Genomic DNA, 27,310 nt, shown 5'->3' with positions numbered 1-27,310 from the left:
AGAATCTTTTAATGAGCAAATATGCAGAAAAAGGTTCTTTGGTAAGATGAGACCAAAACTGAAGCCCCTGGTTGTATTTAAAAAGCTGTTGCTGAAAATTAATACTGGAAAAAGCCATACACACACCTTATCCGCCGTGAAAGACGGTGGTGGCAGCATTATGGTGTGGGGATACATTAGTTTTTAGCAGGGGCAAAACTGGTCAGGATTAGTTTGGAAGTGCGGTGGAGGTTCACCTTCCAACAGAACGGCGATTCCAAACATAATTAAAATGGAATGGTTTCAATCACAGCACCTCGAGTTAGAATGGCCTAGTCAAAGTCTGGACTGACTTTGTGTTTTCCACATAAAATACTATTTAGTTACAGTGTCGTTTCTGGTTGCAACAAGACAAAATGTGATGTTTAAAGGATGTGCATACTTTTTTAAGGCACTGCAAATAGGCTGTCTTTGTCCTTTAAACTAGTACAACTATAATATCTTAAGTACTTTCAATTCCTTATGCCAGAGCTTGCAATCCTAAAGCGTCATTCTATCGAGGTTAAAGTGATGCTTTCTGAAACAAACAGTGGTTTCTTGTGAATATTATTTTTTGATGCCTGAAAATATATTGAAGAAATGTTAAAAATTCACTGGTGCAAAACAGTGCAAAAACCCTACAAAGACATGACCATGACAGTGCAAAGTTCATTATTTCTTTTCAACTGTTAAGTCTGGCTGACATGACAATTGATAGGTTGTTTTGTTTTTTGTTTTTTGTTTTTCTGACATGGGTGTGACTTAAATCTGGAGCAACATTTTTTTTTTCCTTTCAACAGAAGCAGCACACAAATATTTGATGGTTGCTCAAAAACATTGGAACGCACAAATTCAGCACACACAAAGCATATTTACAGCACTGGCACACAGCGAAAAATAGGCACACAAATTACAACACAGTAACCAGTCACAGATACTGAGCTACATAAGGCTTGACAACAAAACTTCCTCAGTGCTACATCTATGCTGAGTTTGTGATGTACAGGTTGTCACTGTCACACCCATTTAAAAATACTAAGTTATACACACATAAAAAAAATGCTACAGCACTATCAAGTGGGTGATGGGTCATTATGGGTCATACACATAGTGGTTGGAACACCATGGTTCATAACACAAACTGACTCTGTTGGTTGTCTGCTCCGGTGCTGTCGTTGGTTCTCTATAAACATATAAAAAAAAAAAACAAAAAAAAAAACAATAACAAAAATAAATTATTACACAAATCTATTCAAAATGGTGGAAATGATGGCGATGATGGAGGGTAAAGAAAATGTGCTCCGTTAGTTCCTCATGGTAAACGATGGGTTTACCATGCGTTCCCATGCTTCAGCCAAGGCGTCAGACACCAAAACGGACCGTCTGAGTGCATCGGTTGGACTCTGGAGTCGGTTAATAATGAACATGCCCAATCATGCCACGTTCTACAGCTCGATGTAGAGTAGTTCGGTCACTGTCATGCGTTTGGGTATTTTCCATCATGCTCTCACAGTCACTCCATTTTTTTTTGTCTTCATTTATTCATTTTCAGCTCTCTTTACACATAGAACATCAGTTGAAAACCTTAGCGGTAAAGCCAGTGGGAAAGGAAAGATGTACGTATGCATGTGCTGCTGAAGAAAAAAACAAAAAAAAACAAAAAAAAAAACAAAGTCTGAATGCTTGTTGTGTATAAAATTTATTTCATGCAACGACTTGTATTTACATGTTTTGTTTGAATGCTTTTCTTTTGCATAAATGTAAAATACATGCGTTTACCTTTCCCCAAATAGACCCACATCATGTTTCCCCCTCCCCTGCATTTGAATTGCATGACCATAAAATTCACCTGCATCTCTTCACATCAAATCTACACAAATATTTTTTTTTTTTTTTTTTTTAAGCATAGAACGTCCATCAATTACCACAAGAGACATGACTCGAAATGTGAAACAATGCTCAATTCAGAATAGAAACAAAAGTTGGATGACTTCTTAAAATTACCATACCTTCTTTTTTCTTACAGAAATAAACATTACTGACTGCTCTACATAGAATTTAATAAAGTGCCCTGAAAAGACTTGTGCATAAATGTTGGGACGGTATCAATACATGTGTGAGTATTGATCATTAGACAAACACACAGCAGGATTCCTTGTGATATCTGATTGTAACTTGAGACATTTTGACTCTGTAGAGCTGATTGGTCCCCTTTTATGTTTGTGCTTTAATATACAAGATATGAGAAGTATAAAATCATTTTCTCCATCTTTTTTTTTCAGCTTGTCTTTTTTTTTTTGCTTGGTGCTGAATGTTCAATTGTAATATCACTGGTGTGTAACAACAATAACCAAAGAGGACATTAATTTGATTCAGAGTATCAGGGTGGAGCTAAAAGTGCCTATTTAGGAAATAAAGTGGCATAAAGATGCTACACTGGGAACATTTGTTTAATAAGGTGTCAATTTCTTACTGACTTTCTCTCTGCTTTACTTGATATAAAGGCACCATTGTTTTACAGGCACATCTTAATAAATACTTTTCAGTAATTGAATTCAAAAGTGAAATATATGTATATATCAATTACACACAGAACTATATCTTTAAAAGGATGTATTTAATTTCCTTTTTAATGAAATGAAATTTATATCTATTAAAAAACTAAGTTTAACTTTCTTAGAAAATCTGAATATCAAAAAAGACCAATAAAAAAATGACTTTTATAACTGCCTACTGAAAATACTTAACACTTTGGTTCCTTTTGCAGGAACGTCTGCATCGATGCAATGGGGCACGGAGGCGACCCACTGCAGAGGTAATAAGGAAACCCAGATGGCTTCAGTAGCATGTTGGGCCAGGCGTCTCTCACCAAAACACTTTTTGGTACCATTCACCACCATAACTAATCCCAACAACCTTTATTCAAAAACTGACTTGGGTCCTTGCATTTAACCAAATACAACAAGTAGGGACCCATATCGTGCTCTTATTGCTAAGAATAGACTAAAATATTTTTATTACACCACAAATTGGGACATTGAATGACTTTATGTTTTAGGATTGCAATGCTCAACAGATTACTTCCTATAACATTCAAACTAATTTGTTCATTAAGTTAGGATATTGAATGTTTAATTTATTGCTGAGCAAGTAAATGTAACCCAATGTTTGATTTAGGATCGTTTTGCAAAAGATTTGCTCTGTGAGATTTAGATCTAATGAATTTCCCGACAGATCCAGCACCACAGGTGCCGGAAAATGAAATCTGCACTTCTTTAAAGCTTGTCATCTGAAGGTAGCATGAGGTGCTCTAAATGTTCCTGGTAGAAAAATACTCTCACTTTGGACTCTATAAAACCCAGCAGATGACATGGCTCCCAAATCATCCCTGTCTGTTGTAAATATCCCTTTTAAATGGGTATTTAAGAAAACAGATGTTCTTTTCTGTCAACTTTTCTAATGCACAACCTTCTGTGAAGATCCAGCTTTTTTCTGTTGGCTTACTTTGCCTGAAATGTCTGTCTACTGTAAACAGTCCTTATAATAGTGAAGGACAAAACATGGCTCATTCTTCAATTTTTCTTTTTTATTGGTCTTATTTACATAAATAAATGCTTGGAATATATAAATCTGGATGTAATTAGTCTATATAATACGAGTTTCACTTTTTGGCTTCAGTTAATAAAATAAATAACTAATTTATTGAGGTGCGCCCGTATATCTCATGAGTCCTGCATCAGGTCAAGCAGCACAGCAGTAACGGAAGTTGCTGAAGAGTATTTACAGAGTTTAAAAACCCTAAACTACCAGTAAACACTGTCATATAAAATAGCATTTGTTGGCTTTGTGACAAATTTGTTCAAGTTAGACAACTCTGTGTTAGTTGGAGACCCCGGTCAAATGACAAGGAAAATAAATGTATAAAGTTGGGGAAAGGCAAAGAATGGTGGCTACATAAAAATCTCTGCTATGACTGAGTCTCTTGTAAAGCTGTCTTGAAATGCATAAGAATGACAAAGCTTAGGAAGCTTTTAAATTCTTCTTTTTTTCTTTTTTTTTACAGTTACTGCATTACAATTAGCTTCTGGTTGAACATGATTCATCATGCAATTCATGCAAATTAACAGTTTTAATTCTGTTGACATTAAATGTATCCATCACTGGCATCAAAGGAATTGTCACAATCTCCATATTGCATTGGACATCGTGAACGTTGCGTTCAAATATGTATGTTTTTAATGGCCACTCAGTTAACATGGAGTCTCGTCTGGATTGCACTTCTGCATGAAAACGTCTCTACTTTGCAACACACAAAGCACTTGACAGTTGCCTTAACAGCCTTTGGATATGTTTCAAAGCAATGAGTTAATTTCCAGTAAACTATCAACAGGGGTTACATCTCATGAAAAAAAAAATATATATATATTTTTACAAAAATTCAACAACAAAAAAATAAAAAGCAAATGAGATCAAACTTATTAGCAGAAGAGTATGAGAGATCAAAAGCAACAGAGCAACAGGCAATGATGTCAACACAGGAAAAAAAGGAGTTAGCCTGCAGTAGAACAGTGCTTCATCTGCAGCTCGGGTGACCCATGCAGAGTGGCATGTGCCAATGTTGACTACTTTAGGATATGATGACACACCCAAGTGTATCACTTGGGAAGCTTAAGTTTAAGCACAGTTAAGATACATTGTCCCAGGGAAAAGAAAAACCAAAGCAAACAAAAATGAGAAGAAAACAAAATCAGGAGTGAAGGCAGGAAGTGTCAAAGCAAAGTCTGACAGGAGAGATAAGAAGGTAGGATTGTGGACTGGCCCTTCCAATGGCATTGTGTCTGCTACTCAACCATGCTACATAATGGATGGGATGGGAGAATGTGAGTGCTGCATTAGACAGGGTGGGCTGCAGGGCAGGGCTGACACTGAGGACACTCCAGAGGCATCCCCGCTCATGCCAGACATGCTGTTAAGGCTCCAAGGCTTTTCATAACCTTCAGTTGGAAAACAGAGAACGTTCTGAGTACACTGCAGCACTGGATCCATGACAGAAGGTTTTCTTTTTATTTTTTTTTTATTTTTCTTTTTGGTATTCCTCACTTCTTACACTACACCTGTTGCTTTCTTGTTTTTGTCTCCAAAGAAACAGGTCAACACAGACTTGAGACAGGTTATTATTCTCCATGCATTGAGTGCATCAGGAGTACAACAGCATGCACCGGGTGGTACTGGAATGGTTTGGAGTAGAACACTGTAACAAGACAGAACAATAGGCACCGTGGGCAGGAGGTCTACGCTCGGCTACAAGCTGAATTTCATTCCGTGTGCCCGTTGCTGCACACAAACTTAGATCACCTTCAAGAGGAATGTTTTGAACTTTTTATCATTTAAAATAGAATTTTAAATTGTCTCAAGCTGTAATAATAATGATAATATTGATGATAATAATTCACTTTTCGTGTTGTGCTCCTTCACCATACTGATAGCACCCATCAGCAAGACACTTCATGCACCGTTATGGTCAAGAGGAATGTTCTTGTAAGTCAGAATCCCACACATTACTTATCATTAAAACACATAAACGTACATGATACACATGTAGCACGGAAAATACTCCCCTAGCCATATAAGACGACACATTCTAGATCATATAAATCTCAAAAATAGCTTTCTTACTAGTAAATAAATAGGGGTCTTACATTATGCATGGTATAAAAAATATATCTCATGTAGATGTGGATTATCCTTGACGTTTGTGGGGATTGTGCTTGTGTGTGGGTTGGCATTGTGTACAATCTCCAGCGGATGACTGAGGAAAAGTGAGTGGTGACTTTTGCTGTGTGTGCGTGTCTGCATGTGTGTGTGTGTGTGTGGGTGTGTGCGTGTGTGTGTTTTGGATGTGCGTGGAAAAAGCTGATGCAAAAAAAGAGCATGTCATGTCTATTGCCTACAGGGTGTCAGTGTCTCGGGGGGGCCTGTGATTGGCTGTTGCTGTACGTACCCCTCCTCACTCTGCCCCCCGTGTGGTTGGGGTGTTCAGCCGTGGTGACCAAGAAGCAGGGCCGCTCTCGCTCGCTGGGGCTGAAGATCTCCTCCGGAGAAATGGCCTGGTCTATGTGCGGGCAGTCTTCATTGGCCAGTGCTGCGTTAGCTGCTTCGCCGTTCAGCTTGGAATCTTAAAATAATGAACAAAAGTTTTAAAACGGGAAGACGATGATGTTAAGGGCAACGTTGTTTTAGCTGTGACCTACTCAGGGTCCACATAGGAAATGACTGTAGAATAATGGTGTTAGTATACAGTGCCTTCCAAAGGGGTTTTTACCCTTTGAACTTTTCCTCATTTTGACAAATTGAGAACTTTTGTAATGTTTAGAAGTATTTTTGATAATAACCCAACACAAAGTAGCATGATGAATGAAAATCAAATTGTTTTTCCAATTGATGTTAAGATTTTAAATATAGAAAGTGTAACACGATTACTGTAGCACATGAAGATATCTGACCCTAAAACATTTCATTGAAACATTTCTTTGACTTGTCCATTTAGGACAAACTAAATTGTATTAAATTGAATTGAACTGAATCGTCCTGCTCGAAGGTGAAACTCTGCTCCACTCTCAAGCGTTTTGCAGCTGTTAATAGACTTTCATCCAGGATTGACCAGCTTACAAGTCCCTGAAAAAGAAGCATTGCAGCATCATGCTGCTTCCAACACCACATTTCGACATGTGAACACTGTTCATAGATTGTGTAAAGCAGGTAGTTTCCCCCTCAAAATAATAATAAAAAAAAACATTTTGGCAAATGAAAAACTAAATTTTGGTCTTATGTGAGGGGAACTCATTCAGTCACACATTTGCTGTGTCCTTTTTACAAACTACAAACGGGACTTTTTACAGCTTCCTTTCAACAAAGACTCTCTTCTTTTTGCTTTCAGCTGGAGTGCATGTTCCTGGTAGGTTTGCAGTTGTACCAAACTCTTGGATACTTTTTAGAAGGAAAAAATATTCAGTTACTTCTTAAACCTAAACCAGCTTTAAACTTTTTAATCTGTCTGCTGTGTTACTCTCAAAACAATTGTATTTATACTTAAATTATACAAAGATGTACTCACTGAGATGATTGGTTTATTTTGCAGTTTCAGAGAAAAGGGTACTGAATATGTTTTGCACAAGAAACTTTCCTCTTTTTATTTGTAAATATTATTAGAAATCATAACTACCTTCCACTTTGCAGTAAATTTGTGTTTTTCTATCACATAAGAAACAAACAAAATACCTTAAAGCTTGTGGTGACAAAATGTGAGGCAAAAGTTCAAGGCGTCTTAAAACTTTTGTAAACAGCAGCTGCTGCCTGGTGTTTACTTTGAGCTGCAGATGTAATCCACCTCTGGCAAAGACCAATATATCTCCACGCTGATATTACCAGAGGGGCATTAAGTTGTTCCAGCATCTACTAATGGTTGTACTTAACATTGCAACTGCATCCTCTCAGTCTTAAGAGTCATGGAGTATGAGTCACTGCATTAGGAAGCGCAAAATCAATAGCAAGAATACTCAGGGTCTCTTTTTTTCTTTTATCAAAAGTCAAATGGGCTTTTTATTTCATACTGCATTCCACTGATTGTTTTCAGAATTGTGTTTTTTGTTTAGTCTCATGTCTGAGTCAGCAGCTGACTGAAGTACACGATCAGACGGCAAAGCTGCTAACTAGTGAAACGGCTATTTCTGTAGGAGAAATCAACTTCAGCAACAGTACGCGAGAGTTTGTGTTTTGCTTCTTGCTTACCTTGAAATTTGATCTCAAACACATCGTCGTGGGCTATAGGGCTTGGATGCTGGGAGCTGATGCTGGACTTACAGTAGTTAGGGGAGCCTGGTTGGGGGGCTCTGGGGATATGCCTGTTTTTTTTCTTTGGTAGTTTCTGTTTAGCCATTGCCAGTGAGTAGTACATTCCAAAGTTGTTGACAATTACTGGTACTGGCATGGCGATGGTCAGCACACCTGCCAGGGCGCACAGGGCTCCAACCAGCATGCCAAAGGTCGTCTGAGGGTACATGTCTCCGTAGCCGAGGGTCGTCATCGTCACCACCGCCCACCAGAATCCGATTGGGATGTTCTTGAACTGTGTATGCTCACTGGCTCTCGGGTCGTTGGGGTCGGCGCCGATGCGTTCTGCGTAGTAGATCATTGTGGCAAAGATGAGGACGCCAAGAGCAAGGAAAATAATGAGGAGGAGGAACTCGTTGGTGCTGGCCCTCAGAGTGTGACCCAGAACTCGCAGCCCCACGAAGTGACGGGTTAGCTTGAAGATGCGCAGGATCCGCACAAAGCGGACAACTCTCAGGAATCCCAGCACGTCTTTCGCCGCCTTGGAGGACAGCCCGCTGAGGCTCACCTCCAGGTAGAAGGGCAGGATGGCCACAAAGTCGATGATGTTGAGCGCGTTCCGAATGAAGTCAAATTTGTTCGGACAGAAAGTTATTCGCATCAGGAACTCAAAAGTGAACCACACAACGCAGACGCCCTCGATGTAGGTGAGGTAGGCCGCCGTCTCCGTCTCCTGGTATGTGCTCACCACCGTTTCATTGTCCAGCACTTCCGTCTCGGTGCGGTTCACAATCGGGTTGAAGGCTTCGTGGGTCTCCAGACAGAAGGTGGTGATCGACACCAGAATGAAGAAAAGCGAGGCCAGAGCGATCCACTGAGAGGGGAAAAAAGATAACAGGGAGATGAGGACAGAGAGGACAATGAGAACAGTATCACAGGCATGTAATCAACCTTGATGGGTTAGCAACTATTTTCAGCAGGACACAATGCAGCTCAATCTATCATCCATGAAATAACATCTGGTTTGATTATGACCAGATGTCAATTGGTGTTATCTCTGTTTTTCCTCTTTAAGAGGATGATCTGGATGAACTTCCTGTTCCTCCTCTTGCTTATGCTGAGGCTCAAGGTCATGGCATTCTTATGAGTGATCTACATACTGAACTATGAAGAGCCTGCACCAGCTGAAACAGTAGTAAAAACGGGATATTTCTGTTAACCCTCAACCTTTAGCCTGGGCTTTTCCCTTCAGCACAACCACTATAGGCCTTCCCCACACAAGGTCACACTGTCCTGAGGACCAGCTCCTGGGAATCACTGAGAGCTGGGAGAAACCCATAATTTACCTAATGGGTAAAGAGTACGTCAACCTTCATTGTGCATTGATTAGATTCTCAGATGTCATCACATTTAGGTCGTCAGAGATCTGGTGCACACAACACGAGTGTAACAGCGGCTCTCTCTGGGGTATTGAGTGGAGGCCTTTCGTCATGGTGTCTTCCTCATGTTATCTCCCTCCCATCATGCTGTGTTGGTTTAATGCAGGTGTTGGTCAATTCACCTCTTTATCAATTTATACTTTTTAATTTTTAGTTGTTTTGTGCCCAACTGTTTTGCATAAAAAATGAATCTGTCTGTTGCAAGACATGCATCAAAACAGGCCTCCTTTGGGAGTATTTTGTACCTGCTTTGTCTATCCATGACTTCAAGTATTTTTTTTTATATTGTCCTGACAGTCTACTGTAAGGAAATATGGTTATGTGACTCCCGTAAATAATATCTACCTAATGAGTTTGCTTAGTTATCTTGTTTTCATCACGTGTCATATGTCAAATTTTAAAAAACTCAACTGGTGCAAACCGTGATTTGTCTTACTCCACATGGTGTACTGTTATCTTAAAGCATCCTCATTTTAAGTGAGGTGAGTGGACAGGAAGCGTAAACAGGAAGAGAGGGATTACTTTTCCATGAGCTGCAAAAGTGGAATCAATAGTTGCTTGTTTGCTTGTAAAAATGCATCAAAGTCAAGCTTTGTGGTACCTCTCAAACTAATGCACGGGATTGTTAAGTAGCGTGAAGAAATAATGAATGACTTTAGGGAAGGTGTAAGTTGAGTAAAAAAAGGAGCGGGTCTGGGCGTGCATCCTGCTGAGCAAAACAAACACTGCACTCCCTGGCAGTAGCATCCATTCACAGAGAGGCCGACGCGCAGCACAAGATGGAAAACAGGCACTCATTATAACATCCTCATCACCAACGAATCATTGCACCGAGCTGAGGAAAGTCTGCTTCCCTTCCAAATATTAGGGTAGTAGCTCAGGGAGACGCTAGGTATCCCTGAGCTGTTGAGTTGTGTCAACAGCAGGACTGTGCACATAAAAAAGCCAACTTTGAGAATATTTGTAGAATATCGCATGATTTTTTTTTTCAGTTGAGTTCAAGTCGTCTTCAGAACAAATGTAATCTCAACGAACTTTGCAGGACAAATGCCTCAGTCCATATCCATGTAAATATAAATATAAACATATAGAGAGATTCATATTCAGTCAAATACATCCCAATAAAATTCAGTTAAATTCAGTTTATGATGCTAGTTGTTAGAAAGAATTATGTAAGAAAAAGCTCAGTCCGGTCGTGGACTTCACAGCTTTTTTCTTGATGTGATTAAGAGTGAATTTTGTGTCAGCACTCCGAAGCAATAAAAAGTGTTAGTGTTTTCTCTGATTGCATAATGCTGTTTTGTCCACCCCCTCTGCACTGTGTTCCATAATAAGTCAGATTTAACATCCCTGCCTTCGCCTTTAAAGTAGCCTGTTTTTTTTTTATCTGAATCTCTTCAGATGCCCAAATTTTTCATAATAGTAAAACATTTTTGCAGCTCAAATTGAGCAGACAATATCAGTCAACAAGCTTTAGTGTGACGAAGCCTTTTTTTTCTGATAAGCTTCTTTTATTTCGTTCGCGAATGCCTCCAAACATTCAGCTTGCTGAATATCCCACCCTCCAAACAAAGAAACAAGCGCTGCGTCTTATTGGCCCGCCCCCTGAATTATGCGTCTCTGACAGTAAGGAAGGAGCGCAGTCAGTGAAAAGACAAAAGACTTTTTCTTTATTGATAATTCTCCCTGTCTCGGAAAAACCACAGTCCTACTATGCAGAGACGAGGGCTTAGATCCACTGTGAATAGAGTCTGTAATTAACTCTGAAGCTCACATCTAATTAATCTTATTGCCAGTTTTGGTAGCGCTCCGTCAATCTTTGATCTGCTTTTGTCAGGCCTGTTGTTGAATGTAGGACGTGTTATAGTGTTAGGATTTTTTTGAAATTCAGGGATTTTTTTTTTCTCTCGCTTCATTAAAAGATTATGTTGTAAATGGTACACAGTTAGGTTACACTGCTGAGCCCAAAGCCTAAGGGGTTAGAACCGGTCAATATAGACTTCCTTTAAAGCAGCTTGACTGTTTACACCAATCAGGTTGGTACAGCTGTTCAAACAGCGTGCAGCACAGCGGTCCTTTGTAGGGCCTCTGTGGCCTTTCTGAAGCATCTAAAAAGCTGGTTGTTATTTCATTTTCACCAACGTGGGGCATTGTGCCCAGATGGAAAAGTGCCCGTAACAAAGACTAATAACGACACCTGAAACAGCAACCTCATTTCTGTTTGGAGGTCTGCCACAAACAATTCGTTGGTGCCAAAGAGCTGGTGTCCTTATGTGGAGTTGACCTATATAACTGGGTATCCTTCTGTCCTGGAAATAACAATCTAAAGACCTGTTGGAGGCTGAGCGAGGATCTGCATCTCTCTGCTGGAGGAGAACGGGAGCTACGATTCGCTTCCAAATCGTTTATCTGCATAAGATATTTTTGTTTTCTCTCTTTGCTCTGTCTTTGTGCTCTCATCGACCTGCTGTGGAAACCCCAGGGAGTACAAAGCAAGGTCATAAAAAGCCTCCTGAGCTCATCAATTTCTGTTGTGCCATCACAACAGCAAAGGCAAATTAACAAGTGTTGTTTGTACAGTTCTGACTGGTTCTGTCAAGAGCAGAGGCACATCCACAGAGTTACGTGGCAAGAGGATTGATCATCTTTCAATAAAACACTAAAACTAAACTATAACAGAATTTTAATTTGGGTTTTATGAGTTTTATTATTCTGTTGTCACATACAGGGAACTTTGGACGGAGTAATTGATTGAAAAATGGCTTGCTTTTAAACAGAAGTGGCATAACATCAAGGTAAAAATAAAATAAGCTTTAAAGAAATAAATGAACAAATAAAGTAGTTTAGTTGATTTATTGATTGATTTCTCTCTGTTATTTTAAGTCCATAATTTAAAATAAGAACAGACAGCTTTTCAGACGCATTAAAACTGAACAGCACAGCAAATATTAACAATGAATTAATTCATAAAGTGCCGTTGAAGATATAAAAGGTTATAAACTAACCATATAAAATGCAATAATTAAATGCGGTAACTCTCTTCCTTTTTTTAAAATGATAAAAAAATCAAGTGTTTGATAAATAAAACATTTAACAAGTGTAACTCAACTTGATGAAAACAAACACACTGGTGAAACAGAGGCACTAACTATCCTGTGGTGGACACATCAAAACCGTAAGCTTTAAATTTACATTTTATTATTCTATTGGCATAATAAGAGTAAAGGGGAGATTTGGTTACGTGGGGATTTAAAACGGATATATTTATTTTAATAACAGGAATTATAGAAATGTAAACAACCCTTTCTGTCCCGGGGGCCTGGATGCCCTTTAACCCCCTCACCCTCCTACATCTTCGTGATGCCACTGATCAAGACCGATTTCTGCTTATAGAGAATTAGGCTTTGTTTACCCAGGGCCGCTTCAAGAAGGTGGCCAGTTGGGGGCCACGGATAATCTTGGGCCAAAAGCCAGAACAGAATTTCAGGAGTTTTGTTTTACTAATTGAATATGTAATGGGTGAGAAGGCGGACCATAAATAAATGATAGCCTGTGGGAGTCACAGTAATCATTTAAGCTTAAATAAACAAATAAATTTAGCAGCTCATTGAAACATGAATGGTCCCATCTGAAAGTCATTCATTATGCATGCAGACTGTCTGGCTTATTACACTGCAACCCAATTCAGATGAAACTAGAACAACAATAACATGCGAAAGAGAAGGAGAAGAAGAAAAAAAACACTCACCCTGGCATATTTTGAAGAGTATGGATCCTCGAACAGAGCCCAGACCCGTTTCTGCCAGCGGCTCCACAGGCTGCCACTCCTCACATCAGGTGAATCCCCCTGCGCCAGCCTTCTTGTCATCTCATCATCATCCTCATGCTCCGGTTCTGGCTCCGGATCCTCGCTCCCCAGGTCTAACAGACCCCCTCCGCCGAAACTATCAAGGGCCTCCTCTGCCTCCCGGTGCTGTCGATAGGTCATCCAGCAGCATGGCTCCACGTCTGTCTCATCGATGCCCCAGAAGGCCAGCTCCTCCTCATACAGCGGCCCGCAGACGTCGGCCGGGCAGTGCAGTTTACCCGTCCTGTAGTAATTAAGGATGTGTGCAAAAACGCCCGGGTGGCGGTCGAAGAAGAACTCCTCGATCTTGGCGTCATAGTCGAAGTGGTTGGGCGCGTCAGGCTCGGCCAGCCAGGACAAGCGGGTTCCAGGTAGGGTGCGCAGGGTACTGCGGTATGTCTGATGTCTGATCCCTCCCACGTTTATCACAATGCGATCCTTGTCGTCGCTCAGGCCCATCGCGTCCCTTAGGCATTTCTCCACTAAGTTCCCCTCATTGCAAAGGTCAGTCTAGATGTACCTTTATAACGGCGGGCGCACATCAATTACGCACAAAGCAACCAGTCGCCAGTTGGGAGGAAATCAGTGGTGTTTGACATGCATTCCCTCTATTACCCTGTATTCCTTACCAGCACCTGACATGCACCTGGCTGATTTCAAACTCTTAACATTGCCAGGCTCTGCTGAAGGTATAGAATCGAGATCCAAAAAGAGTGCAGCCAATGGGGTCACATTAGGAACGGACGTCACATTGCTCCCAGATCAGAGATGTGCACATATGAAAAAACCCCAAAACAAAACACAAGCGGCAACAGTTTCCAGATCGGGTCATTGAATCCAGCAGGTCGCCTGTTGTTCGTGACTTTCACAGCAAGGTGACTGCGGTGGTGCTGAGCGGACAGCGTCTGATGGAGACGCGGAGCTGCCTCCAGACTCGCCTCCCTCACGCTCAGCTCAGCCCGCTCCCCTCTCCGCGCTCTTTGGGCGACGCCACCGCTACACACAGCCGCTCTTTGTCTCAGCAGATAAGATCAGAGCGCAGATCTTCACCGCTGTCATTCATGCATGATCTGGATGAAAAATATCCCAGTCAGATCAAAGGGAGATCGGTCCTCTTCTCAGATCTGTACACCAGACCAAATAAGGAGAATCGAGGATGAAGAGGGCGACGAACCTCCTCAAAAAAAACGCCCAAACTGCCTGTTATTCACACCGAGCCTCTCTGCTCCTGTTTCAAACCAGATTGAGCATGCCCAGTGGAGGAGCTTGCACTTGCAGCATCTCCTCCCAATTAAAGATATTGAAATAGTCTTACAGCTGCTCACTTTTTCTAATTTGTCTGACTTATCCTTGTGGTCGGAGAGCAGCTCCCACAGCCTGTAGGGAAGCGCCGTCCATCCTCCTGCGCAGCTGTCTGCTGAAGGTGTGACCCTGGAGCCACAAACGCGCAGATGCGCCTCTAACACCACAGATCACAGATCACTTACCTTCTGTGGGATTTAAATATACACACATATTAGGCTTCAGACTGCAGATTTATCTACACCAAGATCACGAACCTCACTAAGAGCATAGACAGCCCATGCAAAGACAGAAAATAATCATGGATAATATTTGAATATAAAAATATGCGTTGCATTTCTTCTGAATAGTTACAAGCCTTCTGCTTGAGATTTATATGACAGCAGAGGGCGCTATTAACCACTCTAAGAATGTTTGCAAAGCATCTTCATTCTAGTGTCGACAGATTTCCATGAGTTCGATTGGCCCGATGGTCAAGTTTCAAACTTAAACACAATGGATCATTTGTGACAGGCATTTGAGAATTGATTGACTATCCAGTCTGACCTGAGTTGAATCAAGTCAAGTCAGATTGGACTTGACCTGAGGAAGAATGAACAAATATTTTAGTCTTTACATGAGAGAGTTTTGTAGAGGAAAACACCAAAAGACTTGGAACGGTACTTGCACTTGTGTTGATCCATGTAAAACCCTAATAAAATACAGATTTACGGTTGCATTGAGGTGAAGTGTAAAAACACTCAAGACATTTTTGCAAGCCACTCTGTATGTCCCACTTTTAACTGGATAATTCTAGATAAATCTAACTTGCGTCTGGAATCCTAACCCTGCCGAAAGGAAACGGGGCTCCCTCCCTCCACACTCTGTTTTTCCTCTCTGCCTTGTCCTGTCTGCTGCACTCGGTGGGCAGATCCCCGTCTCGGTTTTCACTCTTCGTTACGAAGGAGGAGTTTTCTGTTTTAGCTGGCTCAAATAAAATCTGAGTGATCCCTGAAAGTAGACTTTGGTTTGAGCAGAAGGACGAGCTGAAAAGAAGCGACAACAATGGCTGTGGCGGGTTGTACGAAATGCATAAAATATATGTTATTCTTCTTTAATTTTATTTTCTGGGTGAGTCAATCTTTACTTTACTTTTTTTTTTTTTACATCTCTGGTATCTGACTTGTTTGGTTTCCCTTCTTTTTTAAACAGAATGTTTTCTTTCGATTAAGTTTTAATTCCTTGATTTTTGCATTTAAACAGATCAGATCTTTAATCTTGGAGAATCTTGTGCTCTTTGTGACTCCTGTGTCTGGAGTGGGAAAGCAGAATTTATTCATACCTTGATCAGACAGAAGATGGAAAAGCTCTCACTTTTGTTGTCAACAGTTACTTTCAGAAGTAGAGGAAGTTCGTTGGAAAGAAGTTTGTTGAGTCAAAGACGGGACCACCAAAAGCTGGGAGGGGATCATTCAGGATTTCTCAGTGGGATGAGATTCTTTTCATCTCCCTTTCTTATAAACGCTCCTTAAAAATACATCATTGTTGTTGCTTTAGGTCAAGGTCAGGAAGAACACAATAGATACAGAGCTTCATTTTGAAAATTAAATGGCAGATGTACCCTCAGTAGGCAGTAATAACGCTCAAAAACACTTAAAACTGAACAATTGAACAGATTTTTCGAGAGAGTTTTGCTACAAACCTCAAAAATCTCCAAGATCTCACAATTTCTGGTCATTTCAATTATTTTTTCTTTGGGAACTCACTCTTAAAATATGTTCAAATACACATCGGTTATAAAAGAAAACAGCTTTATTATTTATCTGCCAAATTATCTCATACACTGATATTCACCTCGGTCCTACATTTAAGTTTCCATTTGGAGCACACTGCAGCGGCGCATTGTTTAGATGAGCAAGGAGTCACCACATCCTGGACAGGCCGCACTTGATCGTCTGTTTCCTCTGTTGGTTTTGCCGCTGTGCCCGTCTTTGTGAAACTCTTGAGCCCCGTCTTCCTCATTCGGCTATTTTTCACATCGTGATTTGAGTTTCCTGTTTCTTTGGGAACAATGGTGACCAGCCAGGTGGGAAAAAAGAGAGAGAATAAGAACGGGGGATAGATTTCTTGATATAGCTTGAATATTGGCACAGACATGCAAACCCACCAGTTGACTTTTAGGATAAAATATTGATAGATTTTCTTTTTTTTTCTTTTTCTTTTCGTTACAGAATAGCAAACAAGGCAAGTTTAATAAGATTTTAAAAAATACTTATTTGCTGATTTGGCTGCAAACAATGCTGTGAGGTCACACACTGTGCCACAGGTCACTGAGGTGTCAGGATGTCCTTTCTTCTGTCAGACTTCAGCTCCACAGTGGAGTTCAGCACATAGTGAGAAAGAAGTTAGAAGACCAGTTTTGAACGCTTGTTTAATTTAAGCAAATTATTAACCTGAGTTTCATGTCATTGTTTGTATTTTTCTGTATGTTCATACGTGGCTCTGATCCTCCCTCAGGGTGTCGTTACAGTAGGCAGATACAATGTGAGAATGAATAATTAAAGCCTGTTTCCCTTTGCGACAGCTGGCCGGAGGTGTGATCTTAGGAGTGGCCCTGTGGTTACGCCATGACAGTAAAACCAGCAACCTCCTCATACTTCAGTTTGAAGGCCAGCAGGCGCCGAGCACCTTTTACATCAGTGAGTATCCACCACAGTAAAACTGCAGCTAATTTCAGCGCCGTTCATTGGGATTTTATGTTCTAGACCAGCACAAACCGGCACAGATGAGTACAGTTGGTAGAAAGTGGCACGTATCCCTTTTAAATAAAAATCTTAAAAGTCCAACAAGCCTCACAGTTTACTCCAAAACCCCTAAAGGAAATCTGTTGACCACACTCAGATCAGATATGTAAAGTAAAGTAAATTGTGAATAAGACATACTCAAAGTCATGGACATTTATTTCGTGCAGTGTTGCATACATTTTTCACCAAGACCGTGTATTGATGAAGGGAAAGCTCTGTGCCAAGCCTTCACCAGAACATCACACAGATCCCCATAGGGTGTGAACACTGTGGCGGCCGATCCATGTGTGAAGATGTCTTCTTCTCACTGAACCACACGTTGATAATTTTAGCACAATGAAGCTTGGAAATATCATCTTAAAATATCCTCGTGTCAAGAGGGAAGAAACAATCCCCGGATGGGATTAGTCCTCGTAATGTTGCTGAACTTTGACCCGACTAACTGCGTAACCCCATGTGACAGGCACTTCCCCCTCAGGCTGCAACAGTACACACCAATCATGATGACTGCATCACTTAATCTGCCTCTTTTCTTATCCTGATGAGGAGCCCATCACTCTGGAAGAGGGATTCATCTGGTCACATGGCCTTCTTGCGTCGCTCCAGAGTCCAGTCTTTGTGCTCCCTAGCAGATTTCCTCCAGTTAACCTCAATGTTTAGTCTCCTTATGGCAAAACAGAGTTTCTTTCACATTCTGGGTGTGAAAATGCTCTTACTTTCACTATTGAATATTGCTCTGAGTTCTACTATTTCCACCAAATGTTGATCACGGTCATTCAGGAGTTTTTCTTCATCACAGAAGCAGGTTCTCCGCTGTCCTTCCAGTTTTTAGCAATGTATTGTAGAGTTGTCAACCAAATTTTAGACACATCCACAACCTCCTTAGATGTATTCTCTGCTTGGTGTCAATGATTTAACTCATTTTAAACAAGCTGACATCTTTTCCATGACTACAGGATGCATCTTTCCACACTGTTAAAGAAATGAAAAGTAACTCATTGTAATAGCTGGGGTTAAATAACTTGTTACCAGACAGTTCTCCATGCAGCAACTTATAACTATTTGCTTATTTAAATTCAGATGGAGACTTCTTTGTTGTTGTTTTGGCCAGTCAATGTATTACCCGCATACTTGGTGAAGTTATCTGCTTGACAGGAACACTTTGCATAAATTACAGGTTGTGCGCTTTTCATTTTCACATCTTATTTTTTGTGTCTGGAAACTTTTACTTAAAGCTGAATTTGTCTTAGATGCAAGCTAAAGGATGAGATGATCAGCAGCAGGGGACAGAAATACGTTGGGGAGGGGCCAAAGCATTTTTCTGGCAACTTATGAAAATTACTTCAAGTGCTTAAATGGCACCAGTAACTATTATAATATTCCTAAAACATAAAACAAATGGTTGAAGTAAAATATTCATTAATTAAAATGTAACATCACATTAACATTTTTTATGTAGTTTGATGAGCTTCTCGGATTGGCATCCCACTGGAACAGAGGGAAGGAGAAACGAATGCAAGCCTTGGAATCATTAATACAAAATCACTTATGCAGCGGTTACATAAAAAAGTTTATTGCTGTTCATTTCCCAGTGTTTTGCTGGAGGCTCAAACACCCCTCATCATTTAGTTGATCTAAAAAAGTTTACATCTACTAATTTTGTCTTTATTCTTAATTGTTAACACAAAGAAAGAGCTGTCTTAGCACAGCCTCCTAAAACATATAATTAGAACCGTGTGGGCTGACTTGACCTCTAACAATAGGAAACAGGACCTGCGTAGTTCCGCGTCTCTCCTTAAGAGTGGTTACGACCAGCTTTCACTCAGTCCCATGACCTCACCGTGGGTGAGCGTTTCTGAATTAAAAACGTTTTATGCACATGTTTAGGTTCTGAGTCTCCTTCTGTCTCCTTGGGTGATCATTTGATAGCAGCCAGATGTTTCAGACAGATGTCGCAACAGATGTGGAGTCTAGAAACACTGCCTTTGAGAGCGGTGCAGGAACATAAATATGAACTGTGCCTTCTGTTGCTCACTTTTTCTTCTAATCTTATATTTCATCTTGTGGCAAATGCTCTTTAGTTTCCTTCAGATCATGCAGCGTGTATCTTGTCGCCATCGTTCACTGCTCTCAGCTCCCTAAACAGCGAAACATGACATGATGTAAGCATTTCAAAGGCCCGTGATCTTGGTTTTGCTGCGGCGGTGAACTCCAGTAAAACCATTAATTTACATCTGGGCTCCTGCTGTTCTGCCATGCTTACCCCCTCCGTAAGTATATGGGACAAAGTCAAACTCGAGCTTTTTATAGTGGAGAGGAGGCGCTCTCATGATTTTAAAGCAGTGGTGGCAAGGAAGGCCCACCCAGGCAAGATCAAGGGAATATTTCGTTTTTTTAGCCCTCCCTTCAACATACGCCCTAGCATAATTCAAATAATCTCATACATGTGCACATTATCCCTCAAATTAGAGTTTGAAGTGGGTGTTTTTTTAGCTTACTGGCACACCAAAGTGGTATTTATGTAAGACTGGAAATACACACACTCCCACCTCTGCTGCAGCACTTGAGGACATTACTGGTGGCAGTTGTCTGGTCTGGTTTGTGCCACGGCCTCCGACTCCTTCATAGTTGAACTTTTGAGCTTAGCTTGCTGTAGGAAAATGAGAAAAATCCTCATAATGCTCATGTTTGTATTATACACATAAACTCAGAGCCAGGGGATGAGGGGATGCATAAGAGAGTAAACAGTTACATTTATTATTAAACTGCTCTTCAGAGATCGGCAAAAAAGCACAAATTAATGCAGCAGACGTCTTGTGAAACTTTAGTTTATTCAGTCAATCAATCAAATATTTTATTTATTGAGCACTTTTTGAAAACATCTAGGTTAATGTTGATTAAAACAAGATAAAACAGCTAAAAAAAACCCACCAACAATGAGCAAACTAAGAAAAGTGAAACTATAGAGCAAAACGAGACACAATGTTCATTGTGTTGTTGTGTGGACACATTAAATTTAATTCAAAATCAGTTCAAAAATACTTTATAACCCCAAAATGAAAAATAATTCTTGGTGCAATTCATACTATGAAAAGTTTCCTCAAAGAGTTCTTATAGGTTCTGATGGGTGTGACCAGGAAAGATCTCCTGTAGCAGTCCGTCTCTCAGCACGTATGGAGAAGCGTCTGACTGAAAACATTGTTTTACTGCATGACAGCCTTTCAAAGAGGATGACATTTGTGATTCCCCTCCATCCTGCAGAAGAGGCTCAGTTAGTCCACAAAGTCCACTAGTGTGTAACTTAGTCTCAGGAGAGTTTAGAGCCTACAGTTCAGTAAACATAGTGTTGGCTGCATAATGCTTTGGGGATGCTGTTTCTTACCACGGACTGGAAAGCAGGTCAGAGTTCATGGGAAGATGGACAGAGAAATGGAAGTCCTGGATGAAACCTTTCAGATTTTCATTTATTAAAAAAATGTTGAAAACCAGCTGCTTTTTGCTTCCGCTCCACAGTTGTGTTCTACTTTTTGCTAATCAGTCATGTGAATGTTGCATGCATGCATAATAATTTGGTTAAGTTACAAGCTGTAATGTGACAAAATGTAAAAAAAAAAAAAAAACACGAAGTTTGAGGGTTATGATGTTCTCTGGTTCGTGGCCAAAAACAAAAATAAGCATCGAAGTAGAGCATCCCCTTTAAACTGCTGGCATATCTTCGAGGATAGTAAATCATTTTTAGGTTACTGCGCTGCCCTGGATTACATAATGAGGGAGTCCAAGATACACTGCATATTTCCTCCGTCTGCTTTTGACTTTGTAAAATAACTGTTTTTAAATTACAGGCAAGATTTATAGCCGCATCTTTTTATCTTGAGTTTATCTCAGTTTATCGGTGTCCTCCTCCGATGGTGTGAAAATCACTTCTTCCTTTTTTCTTCTATTCAAGTACTGAACGAGACGGACAAGTGAAGCTTCTGGAGATTATACTGAGAGACAGGAAATAAATGGACTTCTCCGGGGGTCTAAAAGCGCATGTCTCCTTTAAAGACTCAATAGATGCCGAACCTCAAAGGGTGTTGTCATAGTAATGGAGGGCAGTGGAAATAATGGCTCCTTTGCTGCATTGCAGATTTACTGGCCCTGGTAACCTTCCCCTGGTACCACAAAAAAGTCCTGAAAGCAAAGAGAAGGGGGGGTTGGGTTATGTGTGATAAATGAGATACACTGCTAGGTGGCCTGTGTCACCGCTGGTTCAGTTCGGTGAGCACTGTCAGGCTTCGTTAGCAGGTCAGCGAGTTGGTTCCTCTGCAAATCAGAATAGAGGACTCTGAAAAGGCTGAACTGCTTTTTAAAAAGACATATTTCATGTTTTACACCCATCTGTTTTTTTTTGTTTTTTTTATTGTGTCTGGTCTGACAATTCATGAAACGGTAAAAAAGTGGAAGTGAGTCATCTCAATACACAGAATCCCGACAACAGATTATGTCTTTTCTTAGGTATTTTATTTAATCACTCGAACAATTTATGTTCATCATTTCCTGTTTAAACAGATGCAATCAGTATCTAATCTGTGCAGCACAAATACTTCCTGTGAATCTGCTTATGGACACAAAAATGACTCCCGGCATTAAAGTGGTACTGAAGGAAAAAGTTTTCCCACTCAAACCCTGTTTCTTGGTTCCAACAATTTAGTCTGATCCTCAAGCAACAAAGTAGCCCCAAACTGTCATGAGAGCATTTCTAACATGATGTTATTTTTCTGAAATGCTGTGTTAGTTCAACGCCAGATGTCACAGGACAGGCGTCTCCCAAAAATCTTCACGTTTGTCTCATCAGTCAGAACAGCCTCCTTAGAGCCTCGGGAAGGGGATTTTTCTTCTTTTTTTTTGGCCATCATTGTAAATTCAGATTAGCTGAAGCTAACAGTTTGTAAGAGAGGGCCATCTTCTACCATATTTTTTAAAAAAAGCTCCAATCTCAAAAACATCAAAGACATTTACGTGAATGTTGTTGCATAATCTGTTAAACTGCCTTCATGTTTTTATTTAAACAAAAAGCTGATGAATGTTTAGACAGGAAATGAAAGATGAAGGCGTTGTGGCACCAATGATGTTTTTGTCTGGAACACGTACAGAGAAACTAATGGACTGATATGAAAATAAAAGCAGTGTAAAGTTCAAAAACATTGCAGTCATTTACATGAAAACTATTTCATTGATTTTCCTTCTTATGTTCCGTTCTCCTTTTTCACAGGAAACTTATTGCCGCACATTTCCGCACGACCCCACGACCCCAGTTACTGTGTAAATAACCATCGTCTTCTGAGTAAATGACCCCCAAATTCACCATGAAGTCGGTTTAAAAGATCAGAAAATTCCAATAGCTTAGAGATTGAGCTTGTTTATTTATTTTAAGCTTTGGTCTTGACCTTCGTAGGACTAGCTGTTAACTTCGGCCTCTATGACCAAATGGTAAGGATTTATACTTTAGACAAACACCAAGAGAGTAACAACAGTAAAGAACATTTTCTTAAAATAGTTGATTTTAGAGGATCTACACCTCCTTTGTTTCTTTAATTATTTTGTTCATTCATGCTTTTATTCTGCATTGAACCCAGTTTCACTTTTCAGTTTTGATGGCAACACAATGAGCTGAACTCTCTTTTTTAAGCATGTCTAATTGCTTGAATGTGTGTGTGTGCGCATCCATGTGTGCTTACACGGTTGCTATGTTTCCCAAGAAATGCTGTGAGTCAGGGGTCAGTGCAGACAGGGTCTTATGTGGAAGTCCAGGGTGTCGTGGAGGCATTTCCTCAACAGGGTGGCTGCTTCTAGGCACTTCCATCCCTCTCGCTCAGGAAGTGAGAGATGTTTGTCTTTCAAATGCAAATAATAGTATGTCACCCTACAGAGAAAACAGGAAAAACATCCAGGAAGCCCCAAACCAAACAGCATTTGGCTCACTGTCATGCGCATCGGGGCTTTTCTCCCTCTTAGCGTTGACACTTCTGCCCCCTAGTGGTGGCTAAGACGCTGTGGCATCGTGATAATTGACTTTCTGTTTACAGGCGTCTACATACTGATCGCTGTCGGAGCTGTCATGATGCTTGTGGGGTTCTTGGGATGTTACGGTGCCATTCAGGAATCTCAGTGTCTGCTAGGAACGGTTAGCATTCCAGCTCCACCAATCAGACCGCAGCAACTCCATTAAATAAAATAAATGAGATAAGTCTGATTCTAACATCTTCTTTGCAGTTTTTCTTCTTTTTGGTGATCCTCTTTGCCTGTGAAGTGGCCGCAGCAATCTGGGGCTTCATGAACAGGGACACTGTATGTACAGTAAAATTACAAATGTCTTAAAATCATCTTCAGTTGTCATCCTGCTTCATGTTTTCTAATTGTCCACAGATGTCCAAAGAGCTGATTAATTTCTATGACGCTGCGTACATCAAAGCTGTGGATGTCACTGGGTCCCCGAGTAAAGACGCAGCCATTGGTGTGCTGGGTGCTTTCCACACTACGGTATGTTTTATATTGAGTCCGATTTTTTTTTTTTTTTTTTTTTTACGTTTGAAAACAGAAAAATATGCCTTGTGATTACAAATGCTTTTGCTCTGGGTTTCGTCTTCAGCTAAACTGCTGTGGGAAAGGCGATGACACTCCTCTATTCATGCAAGTCCGCTCCACCTTGTGTCCCTCAGGAATACTTTCTGCGCCAGTACCCAAGGTACAAAGTTTACTACCAAACCCTTCGTACAGGCCGCGTTTCATCATTTTAACAACTTTTCCTTGTCAGGCCAATAGATGTTTAGCTCACAGGTAGAAACAATGTTTTAAAAAAGCTAAAAGGTGCAGAAGAACGCCACCGTTACATTTGAAACACTGAAGAATGAAGTGGTAGTAGAAGAGTTTCCAACTCGAATGTCAGCGGAAGAAGGGCATTTTTAATTTACTCATTGATGATTAATACTGACAAATTACATATAAAAAAGTAACCCAGGAGAAAACAATGCATTTTCTTGCCTGATAAACTTTAATTTAAGCCAAATTTGTGTTGTTGTTTCATATTTCTGGGGCAAAAATGGTCTTATATGGAGAAAAGATAATTTTTTTGTTTGTTATTTTTTTCAGTGTGTGAGCGGAAGTCTGTTCAGTTTTATGATGCTTAACCAGATTTCCAGCAGAGGGAATTATGGAGAATTGATAATTCCTCATGAAAGGGTGGATCATTAACTGCAGCATTGATATTTATATAATTGTATTGAACTCATTAAATCGATATATCTTAGTTATCCTTTAAGTAAGAGGATAAGCAAGAAGAAATCTAAGTGGAAGGGGAAACTTTGATAGGAAATTAGATTGGATGTTGATTAAAGATTAACTTTTCCTTCAACTGGCAGCACAAATAAGTCGGGGCAAAGTGATGTAATCAGTCACTGAGGAGTTCAGATGTGCTTTCCTATAATATTACCTTATCTTTAAAATTCACTCCATCATTTTATTCATTGTCACATCAATTTAGCACATAATGGATGTACCAATATGAAAATGTGGGCCAATATTTATATCCAATATTCATCTGATTGTTGTGGCTGATAACTAATATTTACTGATATATATTTCACTTTCCTTTGTACACTAATTACTGCTGACTTCTCTACTGCTTCAGTTAAATTCCCCACAATCCTCCTCTGCATCACTGTCACATGACCAAACAAATACCACATGACCCGCCTCATCCCCTGCTCCTCCAGAAAAATGATTTAAATAAATATCGGTTGTTAATATTGTCCCAATTTTATTTATCAGACTGATACCGATACGTTTAAAAATGACTAGTACAAGCCGACAGTAATGTTATGGCCAATATTTAGCATCCCTAAATAAAACATTTATTTTCATTTCATTTTGAGTTAAAAAGACAACAAGTTTATTTGTGTTTCATTACTTTCAAGTTTTAAGATTCAATTTGCCGTTTCAACCTACTTGCTTAATGTAGCATTACTGCTAAATGTTTATCCAGTAAGAATAAAGCACAATAACTTTTATCATTTGAAAGTGTGCTGAGTTAGTGATGCATATTATAGAGTTATTAGGTTTACAGGAGTGAAGCAGACACTTTGACATTACCCAAACCTCTTTAATAAATGACAGCAGCAGGCACACCTGCCCACTGTCAGTGTTTACACTGAGATTTGATGTATTTTGTGTTTATGCCCAGCTGATATCCAGCGCCTTGCTTTGACAGCCGACTTGGTTCAGCTACATGCGAACCACGACAGACTCTGTGCACTGAGAGCGGAACAAACCTTCGAACTGATCGCAGCATCCTCATCCAGCCTTTCTTTGTCTCTTGTCAGAGCTGCCACAGCGAACTCGTCGCTCTGTTCTCCGAGAAGCTCCACCTCATCGGCCTGGCCGCCTTGGTGGTTGCCGTCATCATGGTGAGCGACGGAGTGAAAATGCACAGATCTCGATTTCGTTGTTAAGAAGTACTGCCTGTTGTCAGCTCTGATAGCATCGCAGACTCTGCGAGAGAGACGTGCTGAATTAAATCATATCATTTTCTGCACTTAGATCTTTGAGATGATCTTCACCATGGTGCTCTGCTGTGGGATTCGCAACAGCCCGGGAGTTTACTAAGCGTTTAAAGGCCAGGAGAAAACCGCAGCAGCTGAGGCCAGAGGGACCTGTGTCTGTGCTACTGAAAGCACTACATGTATATTATCCTATTTACTATAGATTAGATCTTGTTTATATATTACTCATCTGCCATTACTTTCATTTTGAGAGTAACTGACCTGTCATCATTTTCTTTTATCCCATCAGTTTGTTGGAAAATGTTTCTCTAGCAGAGTTTCTGGGTGTGTAATATGTATATAAACTTATTGTTTATTAGAAAGGAGACAACGTGTGTATGCATGTGTGTGTGCGTGTGTGTGTGCATGTGTGTGTGCTAACTGGGTAGTTGTGTTGTATCTAGCTGCAGGGTGATTGTTATTTATTCTGCAGTGTTTCTGGGATGAGCGAAGAGGCTTTTACTGGACCATGTGTGTCTTCTAACCTGAAGTAAAGATCATGCTCTCAGTTTGTTAACTTGTGAATCTTCCCATATTAAATACAGGCAAAACTTTTCTATTTCCTGCTTATTCTAAGAATCCTAATAAATTAAACAAACTGTCATATATATAAGTGTTTAACAGTGATTTTTCTATTTTTTTTTTGTTTGTTTCTGAAGGAGCTTAACTTTATTTGGGAATTTGTGTCTGTCTTATTATCCAGCCAACATGTACTAATATGAGCTGTAAAAACAGAGATTGTATATATATGTTTGATGCAGAACAATGCTCCATTTGAACTGGTTTTCTCAATACCCAACTATTGATTTTGGCAATATGGGTCGTATTTAATCAGGCCAAAAGATCCCATTCACATATAAATAGTTAAACTTCTTCTTTTTCAAGATGTTCAAGCTGCAACATGGTAATATGTCCTGTGTTATTTAATTATCCAAATTACTCCAGAATTATACTTCTGTGTAATAAAGCATTTGCTAAGACTCAAACCCCGGTGTTTCAGGATCTTAGCAGAAACTTTCTGTTACTTTTAACCCTCAGTAATGGTGTATTTGCTGCGTTTCGCCACGAGGGGGTGCAGTCAAATGTACTCATGTTTTCTCTGCAGCGTCTCTCCCTTTTGAAGCGACTTATTTGCATAAAAAACCAAACTGACTAGTACATCTGGCACAGAGACAGCCGCCACACCCAAAGCACATGTTTGTTCTGCCAACAGGTTCACTTTCTCACCAAAGGAAGCAGCTTTGATCTCAGCTGTGACAAAGACGGGCCCCAATCTCTGTTACTCTCAGAAAAAAATCTCTTGAATACGGTTTCTTTTCCTAAAGATCTTTTACTGAACACGCTTTGTTTCTAGTTTAATGGTCTTCTCACATCTGCTACCTTTCTCCATTGTTGTCAACTTGAACTTTGTCTCTTGGCTCCAGATTAAGGATGTCTTAAAGCCAAGGTAGACGGTGATATTTAGACAACAGGGTGTTAAATCGTCAGCATGAGGGCAAGTGTTTGCAAAAG

General features: G+C 40.2%; 2 protein-coding genes across 5 annotated transcripts in view; one reads left to right on the top strand and one right to left on the bottom strand.

The window, feature by feature from the left end:
• The window catches only part of kcnc1b (potassium voltage-gated channel, Shaw-related subfamily, member 1b), a 20,642-nt gene extending 5,925 nt beyond the window's left edge, over positions 1–14,717 (bottom strand). The window contains exons 1-4 of one of the 4 annotated variants that reach the window (XM_007578605.2): positions 13,036–14,717; positions 7,807–8,722; positions 6,020–6,193; positions 1,165–1,201 (exon numbers count right to left, since the gene is read on the bottom strand). In XM_007578605.2, coding sequence (XP_007578667.1) covers positions 1,165–1,201; positions 6,020–6,193; positions 7,807–8,722; positions 13,036–13,593 — 1,685 coding nt within the window. In that variant the 5' untranslated portion in view covers positions 13,594–14,717. Of the gene's footprint in view, positions 1–585; positions 1,202–1,909; positions 5,013–6,019; positions 6,194–7,806; positions 8,723–13,035 lie in introns of those variants that run through there. The other 3 variants (XM_007578604.2, XM_007578603.2, XM_016664416.1) reach the window with 3 other exon arrangements.
• Positions 14,718–15,345: 628 nt separating this feature from the next.
• LOC103156516 (CD81 antigen-like) lies at positions 15,346–26,784 on the top strand. The gene is made up of 8 exons (XM_007578600.2): positions 15,346–15,546; positions 17,000–17,114; positions 23,288–23,385; positions 23,475–23,549; positions 23,628–23,741; positions 23,851–23,946; positions 25,580–25,663; positions 25,797–26,784. The coding sequence occupies exons 1-8, from the start codon at positions 15,481–15,483 to the stop codon at positions 25,860–25,862; spliced, it is 714 nt and encodes a 237-aa protein (XP_007578662.1). The 5' UTR covers positions 15,346–15,480; the 3' UTR covers positions 25,863–26,784.
• The last annotated feature ends 526 nt before the right edge of the window (positions 26,785–27,310 follow it).

This window comes from Poecilia formosa, unplaced genomic scaffold (genome assembly GCF_000485575.1).
Source record: "Poecilia formosa unplaced genomic scaffold, Poecilia_formosa-5.1.2 Scaffold484, whole genome shotgun sequence".
In the NCBI taxonomy this organism is placed as follows: domain Eukaryota; kingdom Metazoa; phylum Chordata; class Actinopteri; order Cyprinodontiformes; family Poeciliidae; genus Poecilia; species Poecilia formosa.
The sequence above is the reverse complement of the archived record's forward strand: the minus strand, read 5'-3'. Positions and strand labels throughout refer to the sequence as shown.

What these genes read in the sequence shown, in the direction of transcription:
- LOC103156516 (XM_007578600.2), top strand. Translation starts at nt 15,481, where the DNA reads ATGGCTGTGGCGGGTTGTACGAAATGCATAAAATATATGTTATTCTTC. An exon ending in TGGGTGCTTTCCACACTACG is followed by an intron (nt 23,742 to 23,850) that starts GTATGTTTTATA and finishes TTTCGTCTTCAG; the next exon opens with CTAAACTGCTGTGGGAAAGG. An exon ending in TTTCTGCGCCAGTACCCAAG is followed by an intron (nt 23,947 to 25,579) that starts GTACAAAGTTTA and finishes GTCTCTTGTCAG; the next exon opens with AGCTGCCACAGCGAACTCGT.